General features: G+C 39.9%; 1 protein-coding gene across 1 annotated transcript in view; it reads right to left on the reverse strand.

Annotated features, from left to right (window-relative positions):
- The window catches only part of LOC109711661 (mRNA cap guanine-N7 methyltransferase 2), a 75,248-nt gene continuing 50,730 nt past the window's right edge, over positions 3,426-27,943 (reverse strand). The window contains exons 8-13 of the mRNA XM_020234811.1: positions 18,277-18,399; positions 17,404-17,496; positions 17,234-17,302; positions 4,146-4,234; positions 3,952-4,049; positions 3,426-3,856 (exon numbers count right to left, since the gene is read on the reverse strand). Of these exons, the coding sequence (XP_020090400.1) occupies positions 3,686-3,856; positions 3,952-4,049; positions 4,146-4,234; positions 17,234-17,302; positions 17,404-17,496; positions 18,277-18,399 (643 nt within the window). The 3' untranslated portion in view covers positions 3,426-3,685. The remainder of the gene's footprint in view (positions 3,857-3,951; positions 4,050-4,145; positions 4,235-17,233; positions 17,303-17,403; positions 17,497-18,276; positions 18,400-27,943) is intronic.

A 27,943-nucleotide genomic window follows, 5' to 3' on the forward strand; every position in this document is an offset into this window, starting at 1 on the left:
AGAGCAAAATTGCCATCATATGAGGGGTGTATATGGGAAATAACCCTCTCCCTCAGCTCCCTCTCATCTCTTTCCCTCTCTCACACTCTCTTTCTCTCTTGCTCTCTCTCTCTCTCTAGAAAAGAAAGGAGAAGAAGAAGAACAAGAAGGAGAGGAAGGAAAGGAAGAAGAAGAACAAGAAGGAGAAGAAGAAGGAGATCAAGAGGAAGGCTTTGGACACTTTCATCTCCCTCTCCTCTTCTCTTTGGTGTAGCACAAGAGGTAAGCTCTTGAACCCTAGTATGGTAGAACTTAGGGTTTTGGGTTTTGATGCTTTGGAATGGGTCAAATAGACCCTAAGCATGCTTCTAAGTAGATCAATTCTAAGAATCTAAGGATTTATTGGTGGTTTGCTATAGGTGCAAACCTAGGGCTCCAAAATGGGGTTTTTGTGAAAGTATGAGATTGATCTCATTTGAAACCTTGGAAACCCTATTGCTAGGTCAAAAAACGTGGGGGCGAAGTCGGTTTTGGCATTCGGCGAGCCGGCGTGAAGTTCTCGGCAAAATAGGGCCGGGTTAGCGTTGATTTGGGCAAGGAAGGCTAAAGCCTTTTTGTAAAGTTCGCCGAGAAGGATTTCCGAAGCCTCTACATCGATTAAAGGTGGGGGGTGCCATCCCGAAGCTTTCGGACTCCTTTCTATGTCTTAGAATTGCATTTAATCTCATCTCTTCATGTTGCATTGTAGGATTGCATAGTAACTCCATTCCTTATACTTTCTAAATGATAACCTAGTATACTTGGAATGCTTGGTGACTTAGATAGGTGAGGATTGGGTCGGAACGTGGATCCTATAATGCAAAAGAAAAGAGATGTACCCGATGGGGGTGTTGATGACATAAAAAGTAGTGTTAATGTCAAAGAACAGACGAGTGGCATCCAAATGTTAAATGATCACGAGTGGCATTAATGTAGTGTAAATGACACTAGAGGTTTGAGAACCTAAAGATAGATGGATCCCTTAGAAAATGCCTTGTGGATAAAAAACTTAGTAAACCTAAGTAACCTCACGTGGAGAGGTTGTCGATGAGTCAATTGAGCCATTGACCCTAGTTGTAGGGCATCCTCACTTGGAGAGGATTTGATTGGGCTGTGGACCCTAGTTTATAGTGCTTCCTCACTTGGAGAGGATTCGATTGGGTTATTGACTCTAGTTGTAGAGCATCCTTACTTGGAGAGGACTTGATTGGGTTGTTGACCCTAGATGTAGGGCATCCTCACTTGGAGAGGATAGATCTAGCTCACAGTCTGCGTTTGGGGTGGTATAGCCATCCTATCCCCACATGGAGGGGATTGTTATCGAGTACTCCGGAGTGTCGCGCGACTAGGACCACTTGGAGGTCCAGACCACATGGAGGTCCGCAGACGATCCCGGGCTTGGGTGCACTTGGAGCTCCCTCCCCACTTTGGGATTGAAGGGCGAGTTATAGGCGAGCCCTAGGGCCTCGCCACAGATTGGGTAAATGGAAAGGTAAAGGTTTATCAATGTCATTGAACATTACTATTCGAACAGGGATCGAATTTGTTAGCATGGTAGCAAACCTTTATTATATGATGCATGCATTCATATTCATGATTATGGGCATAGTAGCATAGTTTTTCTACTATTGCATTTACAGTTTTCAGATACATATCTATCTATCTATCTGTTGTTACTTGTGCCCACTTGGACCTAGTGGGGAGATCTGCAGAGTCGGCGGTCGAGCCCACTGGGAACTATGGAAGATAGTTCTCACCCCACTCTATTTCCAATGGTAGGTACAGAGCTGCCGAGAGAGGACCGCGGTAAGGGCATCGCGCCCGATCAGTAAGACCGTGGTAGTATAGTAGCTTTCCTTTTTGCATTAGTACACCTATGTATTGAGAGAGATTCATTGTAGGTGAGGACTTGGATTATGTATTTTGGATGAATGATGTAATTATTTAAAGAAAATGATGTAAATGAAAATGATGAACTATTGTAATAGTTAGCAAAGTACTCTCTTTATTTCACATATTATTCCTGTGGATTACTTGCTCTCGCAGTTGCCGGCACTATTTGTGCCCCGTCAAATGTGTACGTTTAGAATTTAAATTCCTGAAAAATTCTTGTACACATTCTTGTTGTGAGCCTTGAGCGGGCAAGTGAGGTGCTGTCCGTTCGGCGGCCCACCCGGCGCGCCCGAATCGTACCAAATTAGTAGTGATTTCGGGGCTGGGCGTGACACGCTCGAGATCTTCTCTCTCTCGCTCTATCGCTCAGCCCTCTCTCTCTCTCTCTCTATCCCGCAGGCGCCGGAAAAGAGGAGAGAGATCAAAAAAAAGGGGGAAAGGGTGAGGAGGAAGAAAATGGGAGTGAGGATAACACTGATTTTTTTTTTCAAAAGCTAACTAATATCAGTAGGATAGTTGTAGGATGTACAACCCAAGATGGGTTGTACCAGTAGCACTACTCATATATATATATATATATATATATATATATATATATATATAGACTTTGAGGAAATTGAAGATAATATACTCTACCCAATTTTGTTCCGATCAAATAATTATCCTAATCCTGTTAAATACGATTGAAGATAAAATTATGAGAAATTGATAAATAAATTTTGACAAATCCCAGATAAAGTTAGTCTAGATTGTTAGGTTAAATTCTGGAATTTGATTTCCTTTCACAGTTTTTTGATTAAATCTATTAGAAAATATTAAATTAGAGACGAAACTAAAGTAAAAGAAAAGGTGATTTCAAGAAATAACCTAATGAGGCATGTAATGCACTATTCTAGAGTAACTTTAGCCCCTCCACATGCGAGTCTCCGACTAGTTGCTATCGCAATAGAACACCTCGAATTATCTCGATCTCCTTGATTGCAGAGTCTTAAAGGAGTGCTTAATTGAACATCAATCTTGCTTTCAAAATCTCAACTTTAAAAAATTAAATAAAATAAAGCGGAGAAAGGAGGAACAAAAAGGCAAAAAAAAAAATCTATTAATTAGGATCTAGTGAAAAAGTCGATCTTTTATTCCTCTGTTTTATAATAAGTTAACGGTCCAAAATACCGTCATAGGGCGTTCAGCCCAGGGTACGTTACCTCCTTTTCCGGGTAGAGGAGAGAGATTGATGATACATGATCCAAATTTTCTTATATTGTATTTAAATTAAATTTTTAATTATTCATTAGATTAAGCCTTTAAGTTAAATCTTTTAACTCAAACTAACTCCGACAATTGACAGACGAGAACTATGATCAGATGTTTACCACAACATAGTTGGTAAGCTCTTTTCTCGGAATAAAGCTAATCACATCTTTCCAATTGGACTAGAAGAAAGCGCCTAGAGTGCAACAACAAAAGAAAATCTCTACAGCACATTCAAAACCATCAGTTTCTTACACTACGGAACATATCCAAAATCCAAAGTCTCTTTAACTGTTGTCACTTTCCAGTCCAATTTTCTCATTTAATTCCAAGTTTGATTAATAACTACATAAGACAACTCCTAACCCATCATTAAAATTAAGTTGTCTGATGAAACGATAATTAGGTATTACGTAAGACCTACTACTAGCCGTTCCTATAATGTGGAAGAAGCAGCAGTAGTTATATATAGGTATTTGATACAAAATGGTGATAGTGACAGACAAGAATCACAAGAGCAGGAGCATTAAATCAGGTCTGAGAACCTCAGATCTGATGGACCAGGGCCCAAAATCCCTTTGTCGTACTCCGTAGTAATAATATTTCCTGTTCCCGGGTTTGCTTCTGTATGCTCGGGTCTCTCCTCGTCTATTGAAGAAGGGGCCTGCTGCCTCCGGCTACTCCCCAACCATTCATGCTGTCAACAAAATATGAAGAGAAAAAAAATACCCCACTGAATATTGGTATTGATACTACCAAAATGTCATCTACAAGTACAAATAAGACACTCACATCTTCCTGGATGTGGTTTCCATCTTGTAAATTTGGGGTCAGAATTGGGGGGTTGACATCTGGATCAGGTTTGTGAAATACAAATATAGAATACAAACCTGCAACAGTTTTGATGCTATAGTTAATACTGGATCAGATAAGGTAAAAGGATTCCACAAATTAAGTATTGTTGGAAAGAAATTCGTGCTAGTTACTTAGTATATCAAAGGATCGAGCAAGAAGTCTTCCACGGGGATCCACCAAATTGGTACCATAACTAGAGAGTATCCCAGCAAATTGTGCTCTAAAAACAAAGTTAAGTGCACCTTTAGATTTGCAAAAGCATGAAATAACAACGTGAAAAATAAAAATTAATAGAACATCACCCGGTTATGTCCCGCAAGAAGCAGCATCACCTTCTAATAAAAGCACAAGAGCTTTATAGCCATCTCAATTGAAAGGAATACAAGGATGCAACACAGACCTCGTAAGCAGGGAATGAGTTGCATTTGGACAGGAATAATAAAAGACACAATGCATTTATTTGCATGGATCACACATATTATTAGTACAGAAACTGAAAGTGAATTGGCATGTTATATTTTATCCATTAGCGTGGCGTATGTAACTTTTCATTAGTATTGTGACTTATCAAAGCCATTCATTTAGGGCTCAAGTTAGGCTCGAGCTTGAAATTAGGCTTGATCCGGCACAGCTAGAATAAATTTAATCAAGTTTGACCAAAATTTTAGGCTCGAAATTAATTTAAGCTTAAGCTTGAACACCGGTAAGCTCGATTAAGCTCTGCTGCTCATTTCCACTCCTACATAGACCTAGTGAGTGGTAAACGAGTTCTTTTTTGACTCTTTACATCCAAACAGGTAATAAAAGATGAGTTACAGAGAAAAGCAGATCCAGGCCCAAGGATTCTAGACTACCAAACATTATAAAGTTCTTTGGCGGGGTTGCAAGCTCCTCATTAGAAACAGCTACCAATAACCTGCAATCTGGTGATTAGGCTAAATTAACCAGGATGTATTCCCCAATTCCCAGCCATCTGTTTTTTCTCTGCTGACTATCTTACTCGAACCTGGCTACACACGAACACCCTACTCCTATTTCTCCACAACTACACAATTTTGTTCATTGCAATCATGCAAAATTGCAATCACAATATCTACACAATTCAGAAACCAAGTTTTGAAGTTTAGAATTTTGAATATCAATCTCCATTAACCCCTTCAATTAGAAATTAATTCATCTAGTGATTGCTAAAGGCTAAAGGCTAAAGGCAAAGGTATTAACGCCTTCTCCTTACCAAGACTACAGAGGAAACATATTCATCATGGAAAGCAATAACTAAATGAAAATGTGAATTAACTGCATTAACAACTCTTTTGGAATTGTTCACTGTTGGTTGTATCATTGTTATTCATTTAACATTAGCTAATATTTTTTTTATTTTCTTTTTCCTTTTACTGTTAGTACTTGTGCTAATTGACAAGCATTACCTTTCTGTATAGGTTAATTGGCTGGTTTAACACCATTTTCAGGAGCATGAAATACTAACTAGACACTTTGATTTCATTTGATCAATTATAGCTTGCTTAGATATTTATAAGGTATCGTTTGGTTCGGGGATAAGCAAAAAGTGGCTATTCCAGGGATAGGTAAAAATTGAGGTATAGGCGGGGATTAGATCAATTTTGCGTTTGGATGAAAATTGGGTTATTTCTGAGAATAAAAAAATAGCGTTTGGTTAGGTAAGATGGAATAAGAAGGATAGTAGGTTTTATAAATAAAAAGTAATGATATTATCTTCTTATTATATTTGAATTTGAATTTTTAAAATTTTAAATTTATATTTTTAAATTTAAAATTTTAACTTTGAAATTTTAAAATTTTAAATTTAAAATCTCAAATTTTAAATTCAAAATTTTAAATTTTAAAATTCAAACTTTAAATTGAAGAATCAAATTTAAATTTTGAAAAAATATAAAATATAAATTTTAATTTCAAAATTAAAATATCAAAATTTAATTTAAAATTTAAAATTTAAAACTTTAATTTTGAGGATTATAAATTATAAATTTTTAAAATTTAATTTTTAATTGTTAAATTTTAAAATAAGAACTAGAGGTGGGCACATTAATAAAAATAATTATTATAATAAATTTTTAAATTTTTAAAATTTACTTAAACTTAAATTTAATAAAAAGAATTTATTATAATATTAATATAATTATAAAATTTATTATAATATTTAAATATAAATAATATGTATTAATTTAGTACAATTAATAATTTTATAATAAAAATAATGTATTATAATATATAACATATTATATTTATTTAATTTAGTTTTAATTCAATTTATAATTTTAATTAAGTTTGAAATTAAGCGTTGGAATAGTACTATTCCACCAAAAGGGTGGAATAGTACTATTCCACCAAAAGGGTGGAATAGCAAATTCCTTGCAATTCCGGGATAATCGGGAATAGCAAGGTTTGACCTGGATAAAATATCCCGGTCAAATTTCACCCCGTTTGGTGGAATAGCGGGGATAACGAAAGTTATCCCCGCTTATCCCTTGAACCAAACGGGGTAGAAACTAAAGAAGTAGTGCACTGTACTTTTGCAAATAGCAGAGTTCCAACAAAAAATAGTATTAAATACTATTTTGATGATTCTGGTTGTGTTTAAGGGGTGTTAGAGTGTTTTCGGCGCAAGAACAACATGAAAACGGATTTTGGAAAGCAAAATATGCAAAATTTGCAGTTTTGCTGTGAGTACCGGTACTGAAATTTGGGGTACCGGTAATCAGCTGCAAGTTTGGCCGGAAAAGATCTCGGATTGTACGAAATTTTACCACAGTACCAGTACTAAAGTTTGGAGAACCAATACTAAAGTTTGAAAGTCTCGGTATGAAATAGAGACTAGATGATTTCAGGGTTCGGGTTCAGTGGAACTGCCCTTGGGTAATAATACACAAGGGAAGTGTACCAGAACCGATGTTCAAGTACCGGTACTTAGCACTGCGAAACTTGAATTTGCACAGATTGCAAATTCCAATTGTTGGAGGGTTTATGGGCATATTGTTACATTTATTTATATCTCCTCTCCTTTTTCTGTCATTCTTCACTAGCACAAGAGAGGAGGTGAGTTCATCTGCTTCTCTTCATTTCTTCTCCAACTTCATCTTACCCCCATTTCTTCTTCTTTATTTCCCCCTCCTTGAAGCTCTAAAATCATAGGCTTGGAGCGGAGCATTGGGCTTGGAAGAAGTGGCTTGCAGCTTCCAATCCTCAACTCGAGCATCCTAATTTTGGATTAGAGCTTGGATCAAGGTTAGCAATTAAGTCTAGACTCTCTAATTAGTTTGATATAAAGAGTAAATTGAGGATTTTCTAGTTCATGTTAAACTAGGGCTAAAAATTGGGAATTTTCAAATGCGGGGCTTTTTGTTGACATTGATGGGTGTAGAACCTTCTTAAAGGTTGGAATTGAAGTCCCAACAACTTGGATTGGCGAAATTTCTAAGATAACTTTTCACCTATTTTCTAAGTAATCTTTGGTTAAGTTAACTTGGTTAAGTTAACTTTTCACCTATTTTCACCTATTTTCTAAGTTAACTTTTCACCTATTTTCACCTATTTTCTAAGACAACTTGGTAAAGATAACTTTTCACCTATTTTCTAAGTAATCTTTGGAGAATTTCGGGATGAAGTTTTTCGGAGGTTGTAACCTCTTGAAAAGTTCTTCTAGGGATAAGAGAAGGTGGACAATTTAGTTCAAGAGATCTAAGGGTTTTTGCTGACTATTCGATAGGTTTGACCTAATCAAAATCAGTGAACCCCCTATGCTTTCTACTTCTTTCAGCATTTGGAATTATTGTAGATGATCTAATACATCACCACATGCATGTCAATCATAAACTCCATAGTATATGTAATATATCGAAACCTCAGTAGAGATTATCGAACTTTAGCCAAATTGACTAAAATATGCAAAAGAGATAATTGGACAAGTTCCAATTAGCATTCCAACAAGGTTGGAAGGATTAAAAGTGAGTTTAAAAGAGTTAGAAAGGTTTTTGCATTGATCGGAGCGAAATTGGATCGAAAAAGATGCAAAATCTGAAATCTGGGCATTTTGTACCGGTACAGCATCAATGTTGTACCGGTACACATGTGGTAACCGAGGGGAAGCTGCTCTCGGATTTGAGAAAGTTTGGCTGTGTTACCGGTGACACCCCTGGTGTGTACTGGTATACTTTTGCAAAACCCGAACAGATGGTCTCGGGTTTGGTTCTGCGCGATCGTGTTACCGATGACAGAAAGGCCTATACCGGTACACTTTGGTCTGGCAGCAACATTGAGGTCTGTTGCAAATACAAGTTTTTGGGGGGCCTTTTTGCTATTGTAGCACCTTATAAAATACCCCAACACCCTCTATTCTCTCTCACTGCAGAGAATACATCTCCAACCCATTTCTCTCCCTTTCTCTCTCTAGAAATCTCTCCAAGGAGCAAGGAGTAGAAGAAGGAGAAGGGATTTTGGTGGAGTTTTGGAGGATTTGAAGGTTTAGAGGCTCTCCTACAAGGTAGAGTTGGGTGAGCTTTGGGCTAAGGTGAGTTTTATACAAGAATGTTTCTAGGGTTTGGATTTACACCCTAAGTCTTGGAGTTTTGATCTTCTTGCAAGGCTATAAGAGCTTAGTAGAGGCCTTGAAACACATGAAATCCATGGTTTCTTCAAGTGCTCTCATGGTGGACTTCTAGGGTTAGCTTTAGATGCCCTAGGAATGATTCGAATGGCTTAGAAATGGTGTTAGAGAGCTTCTTGGATGGTTCTAAGCTTGTTTTTGCTTAGCTCCAAGATCAATCCAAGAAATCTAGCAATATGACATTGTTAGGGCACCAAATTTGGGGCTTTTGCCCTAGGTTGTTTCCGAGATAAATTGGCCTTGTGGAAACCTAATTGGGGATATAATGAACGGGTTGAAAAACTCAGTTCGTCGAAACAAAGAGTCTATGTAAAGTTATTTAGTAAAAAGTCTAATTTGGCTCTATTTGGGTACAGATCGCCGCAGCACGCGGAATAAGAGTCTAAAAATCACGAGAATCGAACCCCAACTACTTTGCTACTATTCGAGGTGGGGGGTGCACTCCGGAATCGTTGGATTCCCCTTTATGTCTATATCACCTTTTATTGAGCATGTGTGTCAATAGTCATTCATGCATAATAGGGTAATTTACATGTGAATATTGGTTGGGCTTCAATTATATGCTTCTAACGTAGATGAACATAGTGATTGATATGAACCATAGAGGACATGTTTGTTGGAACCCTATACATGTGTGAATGTGAGATTTGGACTATAATAATAGTAAACAAAGGTGACATTAACAATAGAGACAAGATTGGCATTGAGAAATGAATCGTTAAACAAAGTTTAACCATTAGTGGCATTATGGTAAGTGTAGCCTAGAGTGTGGCATATATGACAAGGTAGAAACCTGTTATAGTATTGTGGCATTGTGACATTGCAGCTATACGTCCTCAAGTTGAGGATTGGATCGATACTCACGATAAGTCTTGGCTTGAAAGAGGTAGCTCCTCCTCAAGCGGTGCACTCCGGAGTAGGTCACCACGGGGATAGTGGCCCCGAAGACGGTCCTTCGAGTGGAAGTGCTTGGAGCCTCCTCGATCAATAGGGATTTCGGGTTGTGAGTTTTTGGGGCTAACAAGGTTAACCGGTACAATTGGGTAAAAGCCAAGGTAAATTGTAGAAAAAGCACGCATGCATATTCATCGTTACATGATTATATATCTATTTGTTGACAGTTTTCTTGCAGGCATAGTATTAGCATTAGTATGGTTACTATTCCCTTTTCTTGAAATACTTATGCCTAAATAGACCTAGTGGGTAAGTCGGCGAGATCGGTGGCCGAACCCACTGGGAACTTCGTTGTAGTTCTCACATCACTAACCCTACAGATTCGAGTGCGAGCGGGGCGGCGGAGGATCGAGGCAAGGGTATTGCGCCATAGCTAGTGGCCACCGAAGTACATACATAGTCATTCCCTTTTGATCATGTATCAACTTTTATTTTGTTGATCAAGAGTTTAAAAGTTGAGAACAATTCATGTATTTTGGAGAATGATTATGATGTAAAAAGATATTATGAATGAAAGCAAATGAATGTAATAGTTTTAGTTTACTAGTATTTGGTTTAAATGTAATTAAATATTATGTATGGCTGTATGTTTTAGCTTAGAGCTTTCGCTTCCGTTGTTTCTTGCCCTCGTGCAAGTTTGTATAATTGCAAATCTCTTTGTTTCATTGCTTAATTATACTTGTTGTTGGAGCCTTGGGCGGGCAGGGAAGGCCCTGTCCGTTCAGCGTCTGTTGACGTGGCCCGAACCCGACCAAATTGGCAGGGAGTGGGGCGTGACAGTATATGCCTTAAATAGCATGATGCATAAACTTCATTAGTACATGAGTTTATTGAGACATTGGCTATCTAAGGGTTTTTGCTGACTATCCGATAGGTTTGACCTAATCAAAATCGGTGAACCCCCTATGTTTTCTACTCCTTTCTTGTCGCAAATTCTTGCTTCAATATAGCATTTGGAATTATTGTAGATGATCTAGCACATGACATCACCACATGCATGTCAATCATAAACTCCATAGTATATGCCTTAAATAGCATGATGCATAAACTTCATTAGTACATGAGTTTATTGAGACATTGGCTATCTAACTAGTGGTTGCATGAGTACTTCACTCTTTAAATACCTTGTTGTAAGTTGATATGTACAAATTCATACTAGACATGAATACACTTGTTGCTACTTGGTCATATAACCTAACATTGGCGAATTGGTATTTGGTCGAGAGCATGAACATAAGAACTCTTATATGACAATGTATGAGTAAATGGGATAGAATGTCTTTGGACATTGTGCATGAGACTATCTTTTGCAAGAGCCAACTATGCTCATCTAGCACATCGCTTGGTAAGGTCACTCCCTACAAGCACGGTCCTTTGGAGGTATTGCAATCGCAACACCAGCTAGTCTTTGCTTTTTTAGCGCCGATTGGGATGTCGAGGGAAAGGAACAGCACCATGGTGGGGATGCCTACCATGGGACCATGAGGCACAATGCAGGCTAAGACTATACTTTGTGCAAGTCCTCGAGAGATTTGGTAAAACATGGATATTTGAACATCAAAAAATAATTATGCATGCTTTATAGTTGGGTTCACATGGATTATACTTCACTTGCATGAAGGCATGGAAGTAGCTTATGTTTATACCATATTTGTTTCGGTTATCTCTACTTCAGGATTTATTATAGGCTAAATTACATAAAACCCCTCTGTCAATGCCCGTTTTTTCACTTTCTCCCTCCGACTTTTAAAATCCTACATTTTGCCCCCTTAAAAAATAAGAAATATTCACTTCAACTTCCGCCGTCAATATTCCGTTAGGGTTCGATCTATATCCTATTATTTTTTTTATACCCAAAATACCCTCAGGAGTCAGGGCCTTTCTCTCAACAGTGCAGCCTCCTTCTTCACGAACAATCTCCACGGCCATGCCGCCTCGCCCTCACCCACCTCTCCATCCATGCCCATACCCGCGCCCTCGCCCTCCTCTGTCTCCTCGCCTTCACACACCCTTTCATCCACACCCACCCCGACCCCCTCTGTCGTCAAATGAAGGGGCGGCACAGGTGTAGGAGGAGCAGGGAGCAGGTGGCAAGCGGAATCGAAGTTGGAGTCGAGGGAGGCACAAAGGACGAAGGAAGGGCTGCCGATGAAGGAGAATTGGGGAGGAAACGAACAAAACAAAGGCAATTTGGTCATTTTGTCGTTACAGTTAACACCATACATCCCTGTGAACATTTTTTATTTTTTAAAGGGGCAAAATGTATGTTTTTAAAAGTCAGAGGGGAAAGTGAAAAAGCGGGTATTGACATGGGGGTTTTCTCTAATTTAGCTTTATTATATTCATGCCTTAATTCACCTAGTGGAGTAGTACGCCCGTCTTAGTGGCGATACCTACTAGGAACTATATTTCATAGTTCAAGCTCCCATTGTTTGGTTGTTTTCTTTTCAAAGCCCTCTAACACAAGAGATGCCTTGGATAGCGGCAAGGGCATTGCTAGTAGCTAGAGTCGTCCTGCCTTTGGACTTCATAGAGGTTGCCTATGTTGCTTTTACATTTTTGGAGGTCCATGTGAGAGATGGACGTTGTATATAGATTAGACTAGATTATTCATGTATGAGAGAGTTATATTTTGAAGGTGTATTGTACTTGGCGTTGTATTTTTCTTCGGAGAGCTGCTTTATGTAGAGATGTATGTTTTATTGTGGAACTGTCAATGTATGATAATAACCTTAAGTTAGTTTTGTTTATGTTTTATATACTCTTGATATCCAACATGTAGTAACTTGATATTATCTTGGTAGATATTGATTGATTGTAGATGCCTTGCGTGTTCGGGGGCGGCCTTGTGTACTCGGCAGGTCTATCCACGTGCCGGGGGTAATTTTCCACTGCGGCTCCGAAATGTGACTGGTTGAGTTGGTATCAGAGCCTAGGATGTGTCTTAGTTGGACCTAGTAAACTCTAGGCTGCAATTGGACCTTAAGGACTAAGAGCATAAGTGACGGGGGATGTATGACTAATGGCCAAAAGTGATGTGATTAGGTCTTGTTGAAATCTCTAATATTGATTAGAGTATGATCAAAGTGGTTGCATCTTTGATTTCCTTGGATAATCACATTGGTTATTTTAAGGGAAACGGGTCAGGAAAAAGGAGAATAACAAAAGGAATTGAGATAAGATAAATAAAAGGATAAAAAAGGAAAACCGATTAGTGCTCAGTGGACAAGCTAGATAGCATCAATTTAATCATTGGTGTTGAAATGATCAGGGGGTGGCTCGGGGGCAGCAATCGGTAGCAGCGTGGCAAGCCAGTGGTGGAGATGTCCACAGGCAGCAACGAGACATCGAGACGGGACGAAGGCTTTGGAGGCAGTAGGTGGCCGCAGCTCCAAGTGACGGCGGCTGCGGTGGCAGAGGTGGCGTCAGTGGTCGATGACGACACTAACTATGGATGCAGGCAACAGGGAAAAAGATGAAAGGACTCGCTCCCTACAAACTCGCTCCGGTCGACGCATAAATGCGAAGTAGAGGACACATCTCAATGGCTAAATAATAATATTCATCTTCATTATTTTTAATCGTTCTATAGATATGCTTATTTAAAGAGCTTTCCTAGTAGATGAATAAGCTCAAATAAGAAACAGATGGATCAGCTCAAAATAAAATCTCAACCTAAACAACTATCCTAAGTCCTAACAGCATGGAAAATTTCATAATAAAATCCCAACCTATCCTAACAGAATAGAAAATCTCATAATAAAATCTCAACCTATCCTAACAAAAGAAACTAAAATCTCAACTTACCAAAATAAACATATTTTAAAACAAAAATCACACAATCCTAGATACTTCTAGAAACTAATAGGTGTGATTCAACCAGAACCCAACCCGGATTGATCAAGCCACATGCTCAATTTGCGTTTGCGGCGTCGACTACGTTCGTACACCCAAAAGTGGACCCGATCTGCATCAGGAAAAGGCAAGAGACAAGCAACCAAGTGTTCATTTAGCATAACAAGCTCAAGGAGGCCACCCAAGCATCCGAGAGCTGATCTCAAGGGCGCGGCTCTTCTTCTCGGAGGACCTATGATTGTAGACAGCCACCCCGATGTGTGATCTACAGTGAACCACATGTGCCTCTGCAATGCCCGCAACATGGAGGAAAGTGCTATCTTTTCGGCCAGGTAGGCCACTTTTAGTCCAAGTGCCCCAGGGGTGCAGCAGCGCTATCATCAGCATCAATTCCAGTTTCATCGAGGTAGAGCCCAAGGACCACCTACCTTTGCCCTGAAAAGATGACCACTTGCACTATGAGAGTTTGAGAGGTCACGACAGGCGCCTAGTGGGAGGATGTATGCGGCTCAGGCAAAGCATGCACCCGCAATGGACGTTGTAGATGTCATTTTAGTTAATGGTATTAAAGTTAGAGCATTATTTGATACCATTGTTTCACATTCACTCATCGATCGACTATTCACCGTATTGCATGGCCTTACGATGATTCATACACCACACCCAAGACAAGTCTTGGTCCCCGGTCCTACCGTTGATATCAAGGAGTATTGCCTAGGCTGCCCTGTTAGGGGGTGCACGATAGGATTATGCCAGCGAATTTGTTGGCGCTGCTCAGACTAGGATAGCTTAATGTAGTCTTGGGTATAGATTGGCTCACTAGATACCACGCTACCATAGATTGTTAGAGCAGAACGATGATCTTCCGTGAGCCTTGATAGGAGTTGATTTTCAAGGGTTGTAGGGGCTCGCTTTTTGCGATGCCGATTTCCTCCGCTCGAGCCAAGCAATTAATCAATAGGGGATGTATATCCTTTTTGGCGACAGTTTTGGATAGGAGCGATGAGGCTCTGAGGCTTGAGGATATCTCTATTGTACGAGAAGTCCCTGATGTTTTTCGGCAGAGTTGTCGAGTATGCCTCTAGATCGAGAGATCAAGTTTGTGGTAGATTTGATTCCTGTATCTGCCCCATAAGATGGCTCCGGCTGAGTTGAAGGAGCTAAAGGCGCAAGTATAGGTTTTGTTGAAGAAAGCCTTCATCAAGCCTACTCTTTCACCTTAGGGAGCATCGGTGTTGTTCGTAAAGAACAAAGATGTATCACTTCAGCTTTGTACAGATTATCGTGAACTCAACAAAGTCACGATCAAGAACAAGTTTTTATTGCCACATATTGATAACCTCTTTGATTGACTCCAAAGGTCAAAGATGTATTCGAAGATTGATCTTCCATCAAGAAATCATCAACTTAAGTTTAAGCAGGAGAAGGTTCATAAGACGGCTTTTAGGATACGATATGGATATTATGAGTTTACCATGATGCCGTTTGGACTCATTAATGCTTCAGTGGCGTTCATGGATTTGATGAATCGTGTTTTCAAGCCTTTCTTGGATCGTTTCATCGTTGTTTTCATCAACGATATTTTCGTGTATTCTTGAAGTGATAAGAAGCATAAAGATCACTTGAGGCAAGTGTTACAAATCTTTCAGGAGAAGAAATTCTTCGCCAAATTGAAGAAATGCGAGTTTTAGCTTCAAGAAGTAGCAATCTTGGAACATGTGATATCAGAAGTCGAAATTACAATTGATCCTAAGAAAATTGAAGCAAACAAGAATTGACTTAGACCAACCAATATCAATGAGATTCATAGTTTCCTCGGTCTAGCAGGATATACCAACGATTTTGAGGGATTTGCGAGGACTTTCACTCCCCTCACTCAACTCACATAAAGAAATGAAATTCATTTGGAGTAATGAGCATGAGAAGAGTTTTGTAGAATTGAAGAAAAGGTTGACAACCCTATTTTGACATTGCCGGTGGCGAGCGTCATATATGTAGTATAGTGATGCTTCCTCTAGCGGATTGGGATGTGTATTGATGCAAAATGAGAAGATGACTCATATCTCTCGTCAAATAATATGAGAAGAAATTTCCCACACGACTTCGAGTTCGCGGCCGTAATGTTTGCCCTCAAACTATGGAAGCATTATGTATATGGTGAACATTGTAAGGTATATACAGATCATAAGAGCTTGAAATACCTCTTCACCCAAAAGGAGTTGAACTTGAGGCCGTGAAGATGGATGGAGCTGCTAAAGGATAATGACATTTCTATTCTCTACAATCCAAGAAAAGCGAACATTGTGGGTCGCAAATTGGTAGAGATGATGGTTTGAGTTGGAGGTTGTGGCACCTGAGATGAAGTTGATGATATTGGTGTTGAAACCTACCTGGTTGGAGAGAATCAAGGAGAAACAAACTGGAGATTCAAGTTTTCAAGGAATTCGCTCGAACATTAAGGAAGGTCACGTCGGTGGATTTCATATAGATGATACAGGTGTACTTCAGTTTCGAGACCGATTATGTGTGCCGATAGATACGGAGATTTGAGAAGAGATCTTAAGGAAGGTTCATCGATCACCTTATACACTTCATCCGAGTAGCACTAAAATGTATAAGAATTCGAAGTTGCATTATTAGTGGCGCGAAATGAAGAAGGACATTGCGCAATTCGTGGTACAATGTTTATTTATTTCATTTAGAAATAAACTTAGCTAGAAATGTAAAGCAACTAGGCTTCGAACTTGACACCTTGGGTACCAACCACCAAGCCCTTTGCCACTTGCACTAGGGACGGTCGGTCAAGGTCATATTATTTAAGATTACAAAAATATACAATTAATGCATTTGTTTCATTAATTAATTTTAGATAATGCTATCAGAAATTTCAACATCTTTTTAGAAAAAAATCAGATAAGGTATTAATGATCAAATAGTAATAAATAAAATTGCCAGCTAATATACCTTTGTTTTTTTCAACAATAATAAAGAATTTGTTTTAGGTAAATTAAGAGAGCTAGCTTGGAGAAAAGAGAAATTTGAGGTTAAGGGAAAGATGAGACTAGAAAGAGAGTTTTTTAGGTTAGAGATGTGAAGATATAAAAAAAGAGGAAGAGCTTAGCTTACAGAGAGAGATTTGGGCTTAGAGGGAGCGACATATTTGAGATTTTAGAGAAAGAATGAGAGAAGGGCATAGTCGAGGAGCATAATTAAAGAAATAGGGAGAGAAGTAGAGTCGAGGTTAGAGGGAATAAGAGTTGAGATTTTAGAAAGAAAGGGGGGAGAGAGCTTAACTTAGAGAAAAAGAGTTTAAGTTTAGAGAGAGAAAGATTAGGTTATCGAGAGATATGAGGTTAGAGAGTACAGGAAAACAATAGCAATTTGCCAGCAGATGGGGAGAAAAAAATAAGTGGGCTAGATTAGACATATTATGATTACCCTAATCTATTAAAATGAGGATACCCACTCTCCCTCAAAGGAATGAGATTAGTACTTTGGGATGAATCTCATTCCCAAGTATATCTAGCATTACCAACTAGATTATTTAATGCGTTTAGCCAAATACCGTCATATTTTTTTATTCTTTTTGGATTACTAGGAATCTTAAAAAGATAGTGCGAACCAAACACACCCTTAAAAGCCTTATCAATCTCTCAAATCCAACTTGTAAGCAATTAAACCCGACACTGCTAAGAAAAATGAATTTTTGACAAATGATCAACATGAACTGAAAGGGAAAGCTACAAAACCAAAGTGGTAAAGTGATACCTATTATCATCATAAAACTCTGTTAAATTCTGGATCTCCACATACTCAAGACCTGCTTCTCTTGCTAATCTGATCCAGTTTTCCATAATCAGTTCTCTTTAACTAGACTATCGAGAAACATATGTGTTTAAAAAGTAAGAAAATGAAAAGACAAATAAATAAACCATAACCTAATAAAGCTCGCAAAATGCACTAAGCAATGGGTCTCAGATGTGATGTCATTGGCAAATTTTAGTTGATATTTCTTTCCAAATAAAGGAAACCTGAAAGATATATATAAAAACATTTTAGAAAGTTTAAAACAAAATGGATAAATTACAACTAGGTCCTTGAGTAAGAATATAAGTAGGTCCTTACACATCATATATCAATGATGCCCTCCAACTTAAATTAACTTGCAATTTGGTCCTATTGTCAGCCTTCACCTGTAATTGGGTCCTTCAGTCTGCGGTTGTTTGCAGCACATGCCAAAACCTCAGATAACATAGACAAGATGACATTTTAGTTTCGAAACTTTAGGGTTTTCCGTTAATTTGGTGGCAAGAGAACTGGAAAAAAGTTCAGCACCATATTCTATATCCAGAAGAAGATTAAGAAGAAGACAGAGTAAGTTCATCAGGCGCTATTACACATTCAGTAGAAACTACAAGATTGAACCAAATTCATGTACTTTTTTGACAAGCTCATCCTCTCTCTATTAAACCCTGTATGTTCTTTTACTTGGCTAGTTTTAGTCACAAGAGATACACTAAAATATCACTTGAGTCCTCTTTAAACCAACCGCACCGAAAACCCTCTAATTCCCTTGGAAAGTGACATCTTGTATATGTTACATGAACTTGTCATCTGCTGCCCAGCTCCACTAGCAATTAGGAGGAGAAAGGACCAAATACGGAAAAAAAAGTTTAAGGACGTCATTGCTATGATTTCAAGTACAAGGATCTACTTAAAATTTCAGATGAAAAGCTCAGGCACATAGATGTGATTTACCCAATGAAAAATGTCAACTGAACCAAAAGTAAAACTAGATCAATTGTCTGTACTTCTCTTCCTCAACTTCGAAAGTAATAACATAGTTTTCTGAACGTATGCAATTTGTGACTGCAGTTGGCTTCATACCGCTTCCCTTGTTATGTGAAGCTTCAACATTCTTTTGATACTTTGTCCTAAAAAATTAGCACAATTTGGTTATTTTTAATGATAAATATGTAAAGGATAAGCTGGAGATGCTGATCTATAGTTATTTTGGATATAGAAAAGACTCAAGGAATTCTAACAAATTTTGCACTAGCACAGTGAGATACAACCAGCCAAGAAAAAAGACAACAATCCATAAACTTAGGTCACCTCGGCATAATTTTTAAGCAGTAAACTATCAATCTGTTAAGATATGGTGTCGAAAGTAAACACTAATAAATAGTAGGACTGCAACAGAACCAAGGAATTAAGTGCCGCCCCGTGCCGTACGGCAAGGGGCGTGCCTTACGGTGCCCCCAAGAAGAGGGTACAGGGGGGGTATCGCACCCCCCCGAGTCTCGCGGCATGCTGGTGCGTGCCGCCGCCAGCACGTACCGGTGTGCCGCCTTTTTTTTGGCTTTTTTTTTTTGGTTCTTTCTTCTTTTTTTTTTGTTCTCTAGGATACAGAGCCGCCCCCCCCGCAAGGCCATCTATATTGCATTTTTTTTTCACTTTTCTCTTATTTTTTTGACATCGTGTTGTCTTTTTGTCAACTTTTTTTTTTTTGTTTTTTGGCCGATGCCTTTTTTTTTTTTGCCTTATGGCTTTTTCTTTTTTCTTTTGTTAAATTAAAAATTTATAATTTAACTTCTTATTTATCAATATAAAAGTAAATTTTTAGTTGACATATCTGATTCCACCACAGACATCCATTTTTTCTTCGCAAATTATTTTGCCAAAATTTGTCACACCGCGAAACTTTCGATGAATCAGGGAAACAAAAATCGATCTCTTAGACAAATTTTGATCAAATATTTTTTAAAAGAATAAAAAAGAAAAAAATATATGGATGTAATTGCGGTACTATTCTGGTTGTTCTAGTCATTATATGCTTCCTAATCGAATCAATATATACATCTTGAAATGTTTTTAGAAAAAATAAAATTTTCTTTCATTTTATCTGTTATAATTTTTTTAATTCTAAAAAAAATAAAAACAAAAGAAATTTCAAATGTTACAGCATGTATAGTTGTACTTATCAAATAAAAACAAAAGAATTTTAATTTCTATTCTACATCAGGTATAATTGTACTTTATATACAAAATAGTAACATGCATGTTAATTGATGAGTATAGTAAGCTATACATAGCAAATATTAATAATTATTTGTCTAAATCTTTCAAAATAACATTATAAAAACTTATTGGAACCAAAAAAACTTAAATAAGTTCGTGCCAAAGCGTGCCAGTAGAAGGTCATGCGTATCCATCGGCACGCACGCATACCACGTGTCGGCATGGAAGCATGCCCGTACCGTACCGTGCCAGGGAAATAGCGGCATGCCCCCGTACCACGGCACTTTAAACCTTGAACAGAACAATACAGACCAAATCAAAGAATGGGTAAATTGCACTAATGGTTCCTAAACTATTGGATGGGTTGCACTTTTGGACCCTACACTCTGGTTTGCCCCATCAAATTAAGCTATACTTAACAACAAAGTATTCAAATCGAAATTCTAATCTTTGATCTATAAATCTATAATATCCGAAAGGCCTGTAATTTTAAAATCAAAGTACTGAGGACCTCTGCACTCGAGATTAGCTTTCGGTATATGGATGATGTGATGGAATGGGTAATACCCAATAATCATTTCCGTTCCTTGTTATTCTGCTAATGTGACAGTAACATGGTGATTGCATGGAAAGAAATGTAGCAGAACAATTTCTTTGCTTCATTAAACCAAGATAACCAATACAAAGGCTTTTATATAAACAGGTTCCTCTCTATGTCAAGCTATTACCTTTACAAGTCTTGCTTCTCCCAGACATTCCTACTAAGGTGTTTCACTGTTTATAGACTCAGATAATTTACTAAGAACAATTTATATTGTAATCTGCCAAAAAGAGAATAAAAGTGAAGGAACTCAGAAACTTAAAGATGATAGTGATGCAAAATAGGCTGACGTAAGGATTGCCAATGTCAGTACATCACTACATACCCCATGCTAGTGGAAGGCAACTAGCACACCGGCACAATTTTATTTATTAATTTTTCCTAGAAAATTAGCTTCTTGGAGTTTTTTAATGTTTACAGTGCCTTTAAAAATGGTCCAAGATATTAAATTAGATGAAGCAACCATTATTCTCCAATAGCTAAATCAGAAAATGATATTTTCAATATGTATATTTAACACTCCGTCTCACGTCTGGGCTCAAAACTTTTTGATCGACCCAAGATGTGAACTTGAATCAAATAGGAAAAAATTAAATAACATTATATAACGATACGGCCCGCTAGCACTAATAACTCGTTAAGCGCAAACTACCGACCAAAAATGCTTAAGCCCAATTATTAGTTCTAGTATGCCCGTCATACATACTTCCCTTGTTTTAGGCCCTAACGTACTCGTTGGCCCAATCACATAAGAGTCCGAAATCACTAGGCGATGTGAGGCCCACCTCACACTTACGGCTAGTGAACTAGTTTTAATACCAACTGCAACGACCTAGCCCACTAGTACTAATAACTCGTTGAACCCTAAATTACCCGCCCAAAATGCTTAAGCCCAATTTTTAATTCTAGTGTACCCGCTACATAAAAGCCCCTCACACTTTCCCACATTAATCGATGTGACATAGTCCCGCCGTTTTAGACTGATGTCCTCGTCAATCCAGCCTAATCACATACATAACCTAAAATCACAGGCGATGTACGACCAGCTAACACTACCGGCTAGTGAATCGGCTCTAATACCAAATGTAACAACTCGGCCCACTACCACCAATTACTCGTCAGACCCAAACCACCACGCCGAAAATGCTTAAGCCTAGTTATTATTAGTAGGATCCCTGATTGGTGTATTAAAGACTCTGACGTTCTCGTCAAGTTCAAACCCAATAACACATATAGCCCATGGAATAGCCCTATATATAAGATATAGTAGGGTTAAGTGTAGTGTTCTGGAGCTCACTAGCTGGATTCAGATACAGTGTGGGCAACTGGTCAGCATATCTATAGGGTGTTGAACAGAATTAGAGCTGTTTTAGCACGACATGGATGGGAAAATAGACTCAAAATCTCAAAATCTGCTGAAACTGAAGTTTCTATACGTTTTGGACGCCCATAAAGTACTTCGGGCGCCCTAAAGTCCTGTGCAGGTTCTGATGTTACTTCGGACCCTACTTCCGAATGCTCGAAAATACTATAGCCTCCTGGATTTGAGTTGGTGGCAATCTGACTATTGGTTTGACACGTGTATAGTGACTCATAAGATGCGCCCGAAAACTTTCAGATTACATAGCTACGTGAATCCGGACTTCTCACCGAACACCCGTGAGATCATTCAGGCAAAGTTACGACGGGTTCAGACACCCGAAATCTCGATTCAGACGCCCAAAATCTCAATTTGAGCGCTTGAAAATGGCGATTCAGGCGCTCAAAATCTCAAAATCTGTTGAACTGAAGTTTCTATAGGTTTTGGACGCCCATAAAGTACTTAGGGCGCCCTAAAGTCCTGTGCAGGTTTTGACGTTACTTCGGACCCTACTTCCGAACGCTCGGAAATACTATAGCCGCCTAGATTTGAGTTGGTGGTGATCTAACCATTGGTTTGACACGTGTATAGTGATTTACAAGATGCGCCCGAAAACTTTCAGATTACGCAGCTACGTGAATCCGGACTTCTCAACCAAACGCCCGTGAGATCATTCAGGCAGAGTTACGACGGGTTCAGAAGCCCGATATCTCATTTCAAGTGCCCAAAATCTCGATTCGGGCGCTCGAAAACGGCGATTTAAGCTGAGAGCATTATTTCCAATTTTTCCAATGGCTTAATTGTATTTGTTCTTTGCATATAAATACCTACCAGGGGTTATTCTTACACTATTCCACCCGTCCCATTCACCAGAGATCTCATTAGACGCCTCTACTACTCTTCTTCTTTTTCTACTAGTGATGTATATCCCTATAGTCCGAGAATGTGTTTTTCCTTGAGTTGATATGTATGCCGCCGGATAGAGAGGTCTAGTTTGTGATTGACGTAGTGTTACGATATATTTTATCTATATTAGGATACTGTGTATTGCCTTCTATAGAGTAGTATTATTGCTTTCTATAGAGTAGAATTATATAGTATGTAATCCTAGTTATACTCTTACTATAGTAGTCATTGTTACTATAGTAAGACAATCTCTTGTACAATATATATTCGTTAATACAACTCAAAAGGGCATGCTCTTTTGCCCTTCTTACATGGTATCAGAGCGGGAACCCTAATGTGGAGATATCAATCCATAGCCATCATCCACCATAAGTCTCACCTTTTTCCATAGGTGTTTTTTCTTTTGGTATTCTATCTCCCTGGTACTGCTACAGTACTATCGCTACAGTACTGGCGCTACAGTACCGACAGTGCTACAGTGCCTCTGCTACAGTATTTTCAGCCTTTTTGTGATTCCTCTTTGCTCCTCTGGTGCCGCTTGGACTATCCTACTACTGGTTGCTCGTATCGCTCGGTTCTTTCCTTGGTGCGGTCGATCTTATTTGGTGATAAGTGGTTCCACTCTTGTGTGGTAGAAATCAGGTTCTTTTTTATTCTCATCTGCTACATTTCGATTTATCTTTCTTTCATATCTAGTGGTGGATCCTTTCTCTTAAGGTGGTAAACATGTCTTCTTCTACCTCAAATTTGCCAATTGTTAACATCAAAACTCTCATACCACTAGTGTAGTATCCTTTTATATATACCGCGATCCGGGAATGGCGCTAGGAGCGGCACACTTGAGCGCGAGCCGGGACATCATTTTACCCCCACTCTTGATTGAAGGAATCAAGGGTCACCAAAGCCGGCAGCTGAGGCGGCTAGAGGGGTGATCCAGGTTCGCCCGTTTTCATCTATTAGCTATTTATCTATCTATTCCTTTCGCCATTTACTGTCTTCATTTCGATGCGATGATACGGGTTAGTATTTATATACTTACGTACATGTTACTTTATCTATTTGTTGATTGGGTAATAGTACAGGTTTCCATTTCGATAACTGAGCAAGTAGTTAGAGTAAATGAACAAAGAATTAGAGCACCGAAGGGACTTCCTCGGATGACGAGTGATCGGTAGAGCTTCCATCCCTCCCAGTTGAGCGTGATGCTTGGCTCTGGCAGACGGCCCTGGGTTTTATCCGCTAGGGAACCCTGGGTTTTATCCGCTATGGTGCACTGGTTGAGGCCTCGCGTGATGAACACACCCCGAAGGTAGTGTTCTAAATTTTTGTCTGGCACTCGTACTAGGTTAGTAGCAGAGCTCTTATGGGATAGGAGATCCCAATGTTAGTAGTACATCAGGTATCCGCAGCATATGTGGTTCAAATTGTACGTAGTGAACAAAAGAATATGTGATAGTTGATCTAACGGTGAGCAGGTACCAAATGATAGCTGATCTACGGTGAGCAAGAAACAAATAGTAATCTGGTTGGTAACTCGGGTAGAGAAAGAGACGTGATATCCCAAGTGTTCAGAGCTGGGTTAGGAATAGCTAGGTGATACAGTTCATAGGTTATGTACGATGCTATAGTAGTTCCTTTCGTATTCCTTTCCGTTACGTGTTAGTAGGATATTACGTTATTATGTTCTACGTCTTAGCTTTACATGATTCTGTATCTTCCCTCGGGCTAACGAAGCCCTACCTGTGGTGGGTGGAAAATATCACAAGGCTAACGAGCAGCAGTGAGCGTTAGCCGGAGGACGCCGCGTGTGGCGTGCCGAGCTGGGTTGAGTGCGCGCTGACGGTTTACTGGAGGATAGGCACTAGACCTTTAATTTCCAGAAGCCAAGGAGCAGTGCTACGACTTTAGGCTAAGGCGCTAAATACCTTCGGCGGAGTCGGGAGGTCCGCCTTTGCTTCGGATTGCAGGCAAAGAAATTATTGAAGCGTGGCCGAGCTGCTTAGCGGCTTGGCAGCGAAGGTTGCGCAAGTTACTGGATAGTTAATCCAAATGTCTCCCAGTTTACTCTAGTTTGGGAATATAAAGGTTTTTAACGTAAAACTCGGGATCCAAATATTGATCCGTTCTTAATTGATTTAACTAGGATCTAAGATCGTTATTAGTAGATAAATCGTACGATCTTATCGAGATTTAGGTAAGAACTTCGAATTTTGGGTTTGATGTTTCTCTATGGTAATTTCCCAAAACTTCGAATGGAAGTTTGGAACGAGGTTACCTCTCCTTCTTCTACCTCTTCTACCTTTAGGTGGAATCTCGAAGCTAGAGGTGGTTTTAGTAAAAAAAAACCCTCTCTAAATCTCTCTCTTTCCCCTCAAAGAGAGAGAGGGAAGGTACGCACACACTCACACACACACAGCGTACACACACACGACGTGCCAACTCCCTCCTTCCTCTTCTTCCCTAATTAGGGAAAAATGTTCAATCAGGGAGTTGAAATGTGATAAGTGTAGTCAATCGTCAAGCCTTGTCAACCTCGGGAAGACTTACAGGCAAACTCGAGTTTAAACTGTCCGTACGAGTCAAATTGCATGACTCATTCTTATATAGAATTCAAAAGTCAAAGCTGGGGCAAACCAGTGGCTTTTGATACGTCTTGACATTAGAAATCGTCTATTGAGCCTAAAATAAAGAGTGAGATGCCCACAATCTTTTTATACTTTGGAATTTAGATCGGAGTATTTTTATAAAGACTGTATAGGAGGTTAAAAGTATTAAAAGACTCTGACGTAAAAGACGATTAAAAACAGGGCAAAGGTTGTCTTTTAAGGTCTATAAGACAAAAGTAGGGCTAAAGTCGTGTTCAGTGAAGACTGAATACAAAATGAAGAGATTTAGGTTATTTTATCATAGAGTATGATAAAAATAAATAAAAAATAAAAATATAAATTTAGGCCATATAATGTAATGTGACGTTGGAATGGCCTTGGTAAGTTTACCGAGAGGTTGGTTTACCTGTGGCATTGGAGTACTAAAATCTTCAGGCCATGGAATGTCGAGACCATGAGAGCCACGTCGTGAGCCACAGACTCGGTGGGAGAGTGTGTTGGAGACGTTGTTGAGGGGGACGACGGAGCAGTGGAGTCAGTCCCGTCGATTGACACGTGAGTCTAGTCCCCCACGCGATCGGAGTCCAGCGCGTGAGCCGAGGTGTTGTCCCCCACGTGAACGGAGGCCAGACAGTGGGACGAGGACGGCTCATGGGACGAGATAAACGACTCCAGAGAGTCTTCCAGGACATACTAGGGCGCGGTTGACCCGTGCGAGTGCGTTGCTGCCAGCTGGAGCCGCTGCTATGTATCGACTTTCCTTGTCTAGTCCCAGTCAACTTTGTGTTTATGAGAACTGGGTTAGTTGCTTTCAGACCTTCCGCCAGGGACAAAGGGAGGTTTTGATACAGCAGACGTCGGTTGTATTAAAGAGTCCGGTTTTGTCCATGAGGAAGTTAGTGAGTGAGGTGAGATCCTTCTCAATTTTGTTGATTAGTAACTGAAAGCGTTATTTAATGCGGAGAGCGCAGAACGAAAGGATTCCAAACGGTTGAATCCCAAAGATCCAGGGTTGCTGAATATCGTTTCGAGACTATGGTTGGATTAGACAGTGCGGGGCCTAATGTGCAAGGGGCCCGTGCGGCTGTTTAGGCGGCATATGTTTCCTTAAAGGGGACATATGCTTCGCTGTCGATATGGACATTTGGCATGTTATGATGTTTGTCATCATATCTCGACGATCTCATTTGTCTTCGATTTGTTTGCCTCAAGGTTTATGTATCAGGTTATTGTTTTTTTTTGTTTCGATGAGCGTGACCGCTCAATTCATATGATACATGTACTTGAGTTTTGTTTTGTAGATGGACGTCATCCCCGTGGAGATCGAGCCGTGCAGACCATCCCGAGATTGAGCGCTGCGGGAACGGAGCTAAGACTAGACGCTGTCGTCGTCGGCTGCTGCTACCGAGACGTTTTTGTCTCCCATTGTTGTCCCGCACTCTTGATGACATTTTTGTCCATCAGGAGTCACCCACGGCGGGAGTTGTTGTAGCCAGGTGGGTGATTCAGATGTCTTCCCTCGTTTCTATCATCATTTACGTCCTTATTTTAGATGGCGATACTTAGTGATGTGATAGTATGAGATGTGATTGGTTGACATCCTTTACAGTTTTGACTGGGTTAGGTTAGCCCTGCCATTTGGATGGGCAGGGACCCTGACACTTATGTGGTCAGGGAGGGGTCAACGCTGATAGGTCGATGTAGGTGTGATTGACCAGGCACCTCTCGTTCAGGTTGGCCGTACTCGCTGTGGTTGCGCTTTCGTGTTTCGGGCAGAGGCCTCACCGTGAGCACCCGCGATGGGTTGGCTCATACGTCGCATAGAGACAGCTCGAGTTAGTCCGATACTTTTCGGTTTCAGTTCATTGGCTGATATTGATCAGATTATTGGTTGTCAAGTGCACGGGAGCCGTGTTAGACAGCGGTTTTTCCGCTAGGCCCAGGTGGCAGTTGAGACTGCCGTGGGTTGTCAGGCTTTGTCGGGTTTGCTGGGACATTTTTAGGTGAGCCGCATGGTCGTGCTCGCATTTACACAAGATTTGATGGACCTCATGAGCAGAGATCCTATGACGCTGTCATGTTAAAATATTGCCGAGGATCTCGATTTAGTCCGTCAAATTTGTTCACTGTCCAGGTTTAGCGTCCAAAAGAGGATTAAGTTTAAGGTTCAGGTTGTACATATTTGATGAGTTAAATAAAGGTGTACGAGGTTTAAGTCTAAACGTTAGATAGTATACTAGGTACTTAAGCTCCGTCTTATCCGATATGATTTTAACTTAAAATGTGTACAGCTGCTAATCTTGAATCCTCAGTTTTGGCTACATTGGGTGGAGCTAGCGATTTGGGGCCGTCGCTCCAGTGGTTTTTAGGGGTTTAGGTGACCTTTTTGGTCCCACAGGTCGAGTTCAAGCTTTAGTGGGACGTGTGTAGCGTTGCTTCTTGAGGTTGAGTTTAAGACAGGCTTTGTGTCGTCGTCTCCTCTTGTATTAAAGCTGGGTCGATTGGAAGTTGTTTAGCTCGTTTATTCCCGAAGCACCTAAGGAGAGCTTCAGGACTTAGGTTGCTTGGTTCAGGGCAGTTTTAGGCTGCAAGGATGTGGCTCATACTCGGCTTTGTGACTGTCAGCTGCGACTTTTAGTCGTGCGCTCGAGTTTTGGCACGCAAGTTCATTAGGTTCCTCCTTTCAATCCATGGGTGGAGCTGTCGCTTAGGTCGCGGCCACGCTGCAGCTCCTGCCGCTTTTGGTGTGGGAGCGAGCTTGAGGAGCGCTACGATGCTGACGTTGGCATAGGAGCTTGCCGAGGCGCCACGCTGCAGCTGCAGCTTAGGCTCGAGGCGCCGATGAGGGGACTCGAGGTGGAGCACACCGAGAGATGAAGTGTAATTTCTCTATTTCTTTTAAAATTAATCTCGTGGGAGTTCGACTCTTCACCTATCCGTACGTACGTACCCCCATGCACCGTCGTAGGTATATATATATATAT

The sequence above is a fragment of the Ananas comosus genome, linkage group 6, assembly GCF_001540865.1.
Source record: "Ananas comosus cultivar F153 linkage group 6, ASM154086v1, whole genome shotgun sequence".
NCBI lineage: Eukaryota > Viridiplantae > Streptophyta > Magnoliopsida > Poales > Bromeliaceae > Ananas > Ananas comosus.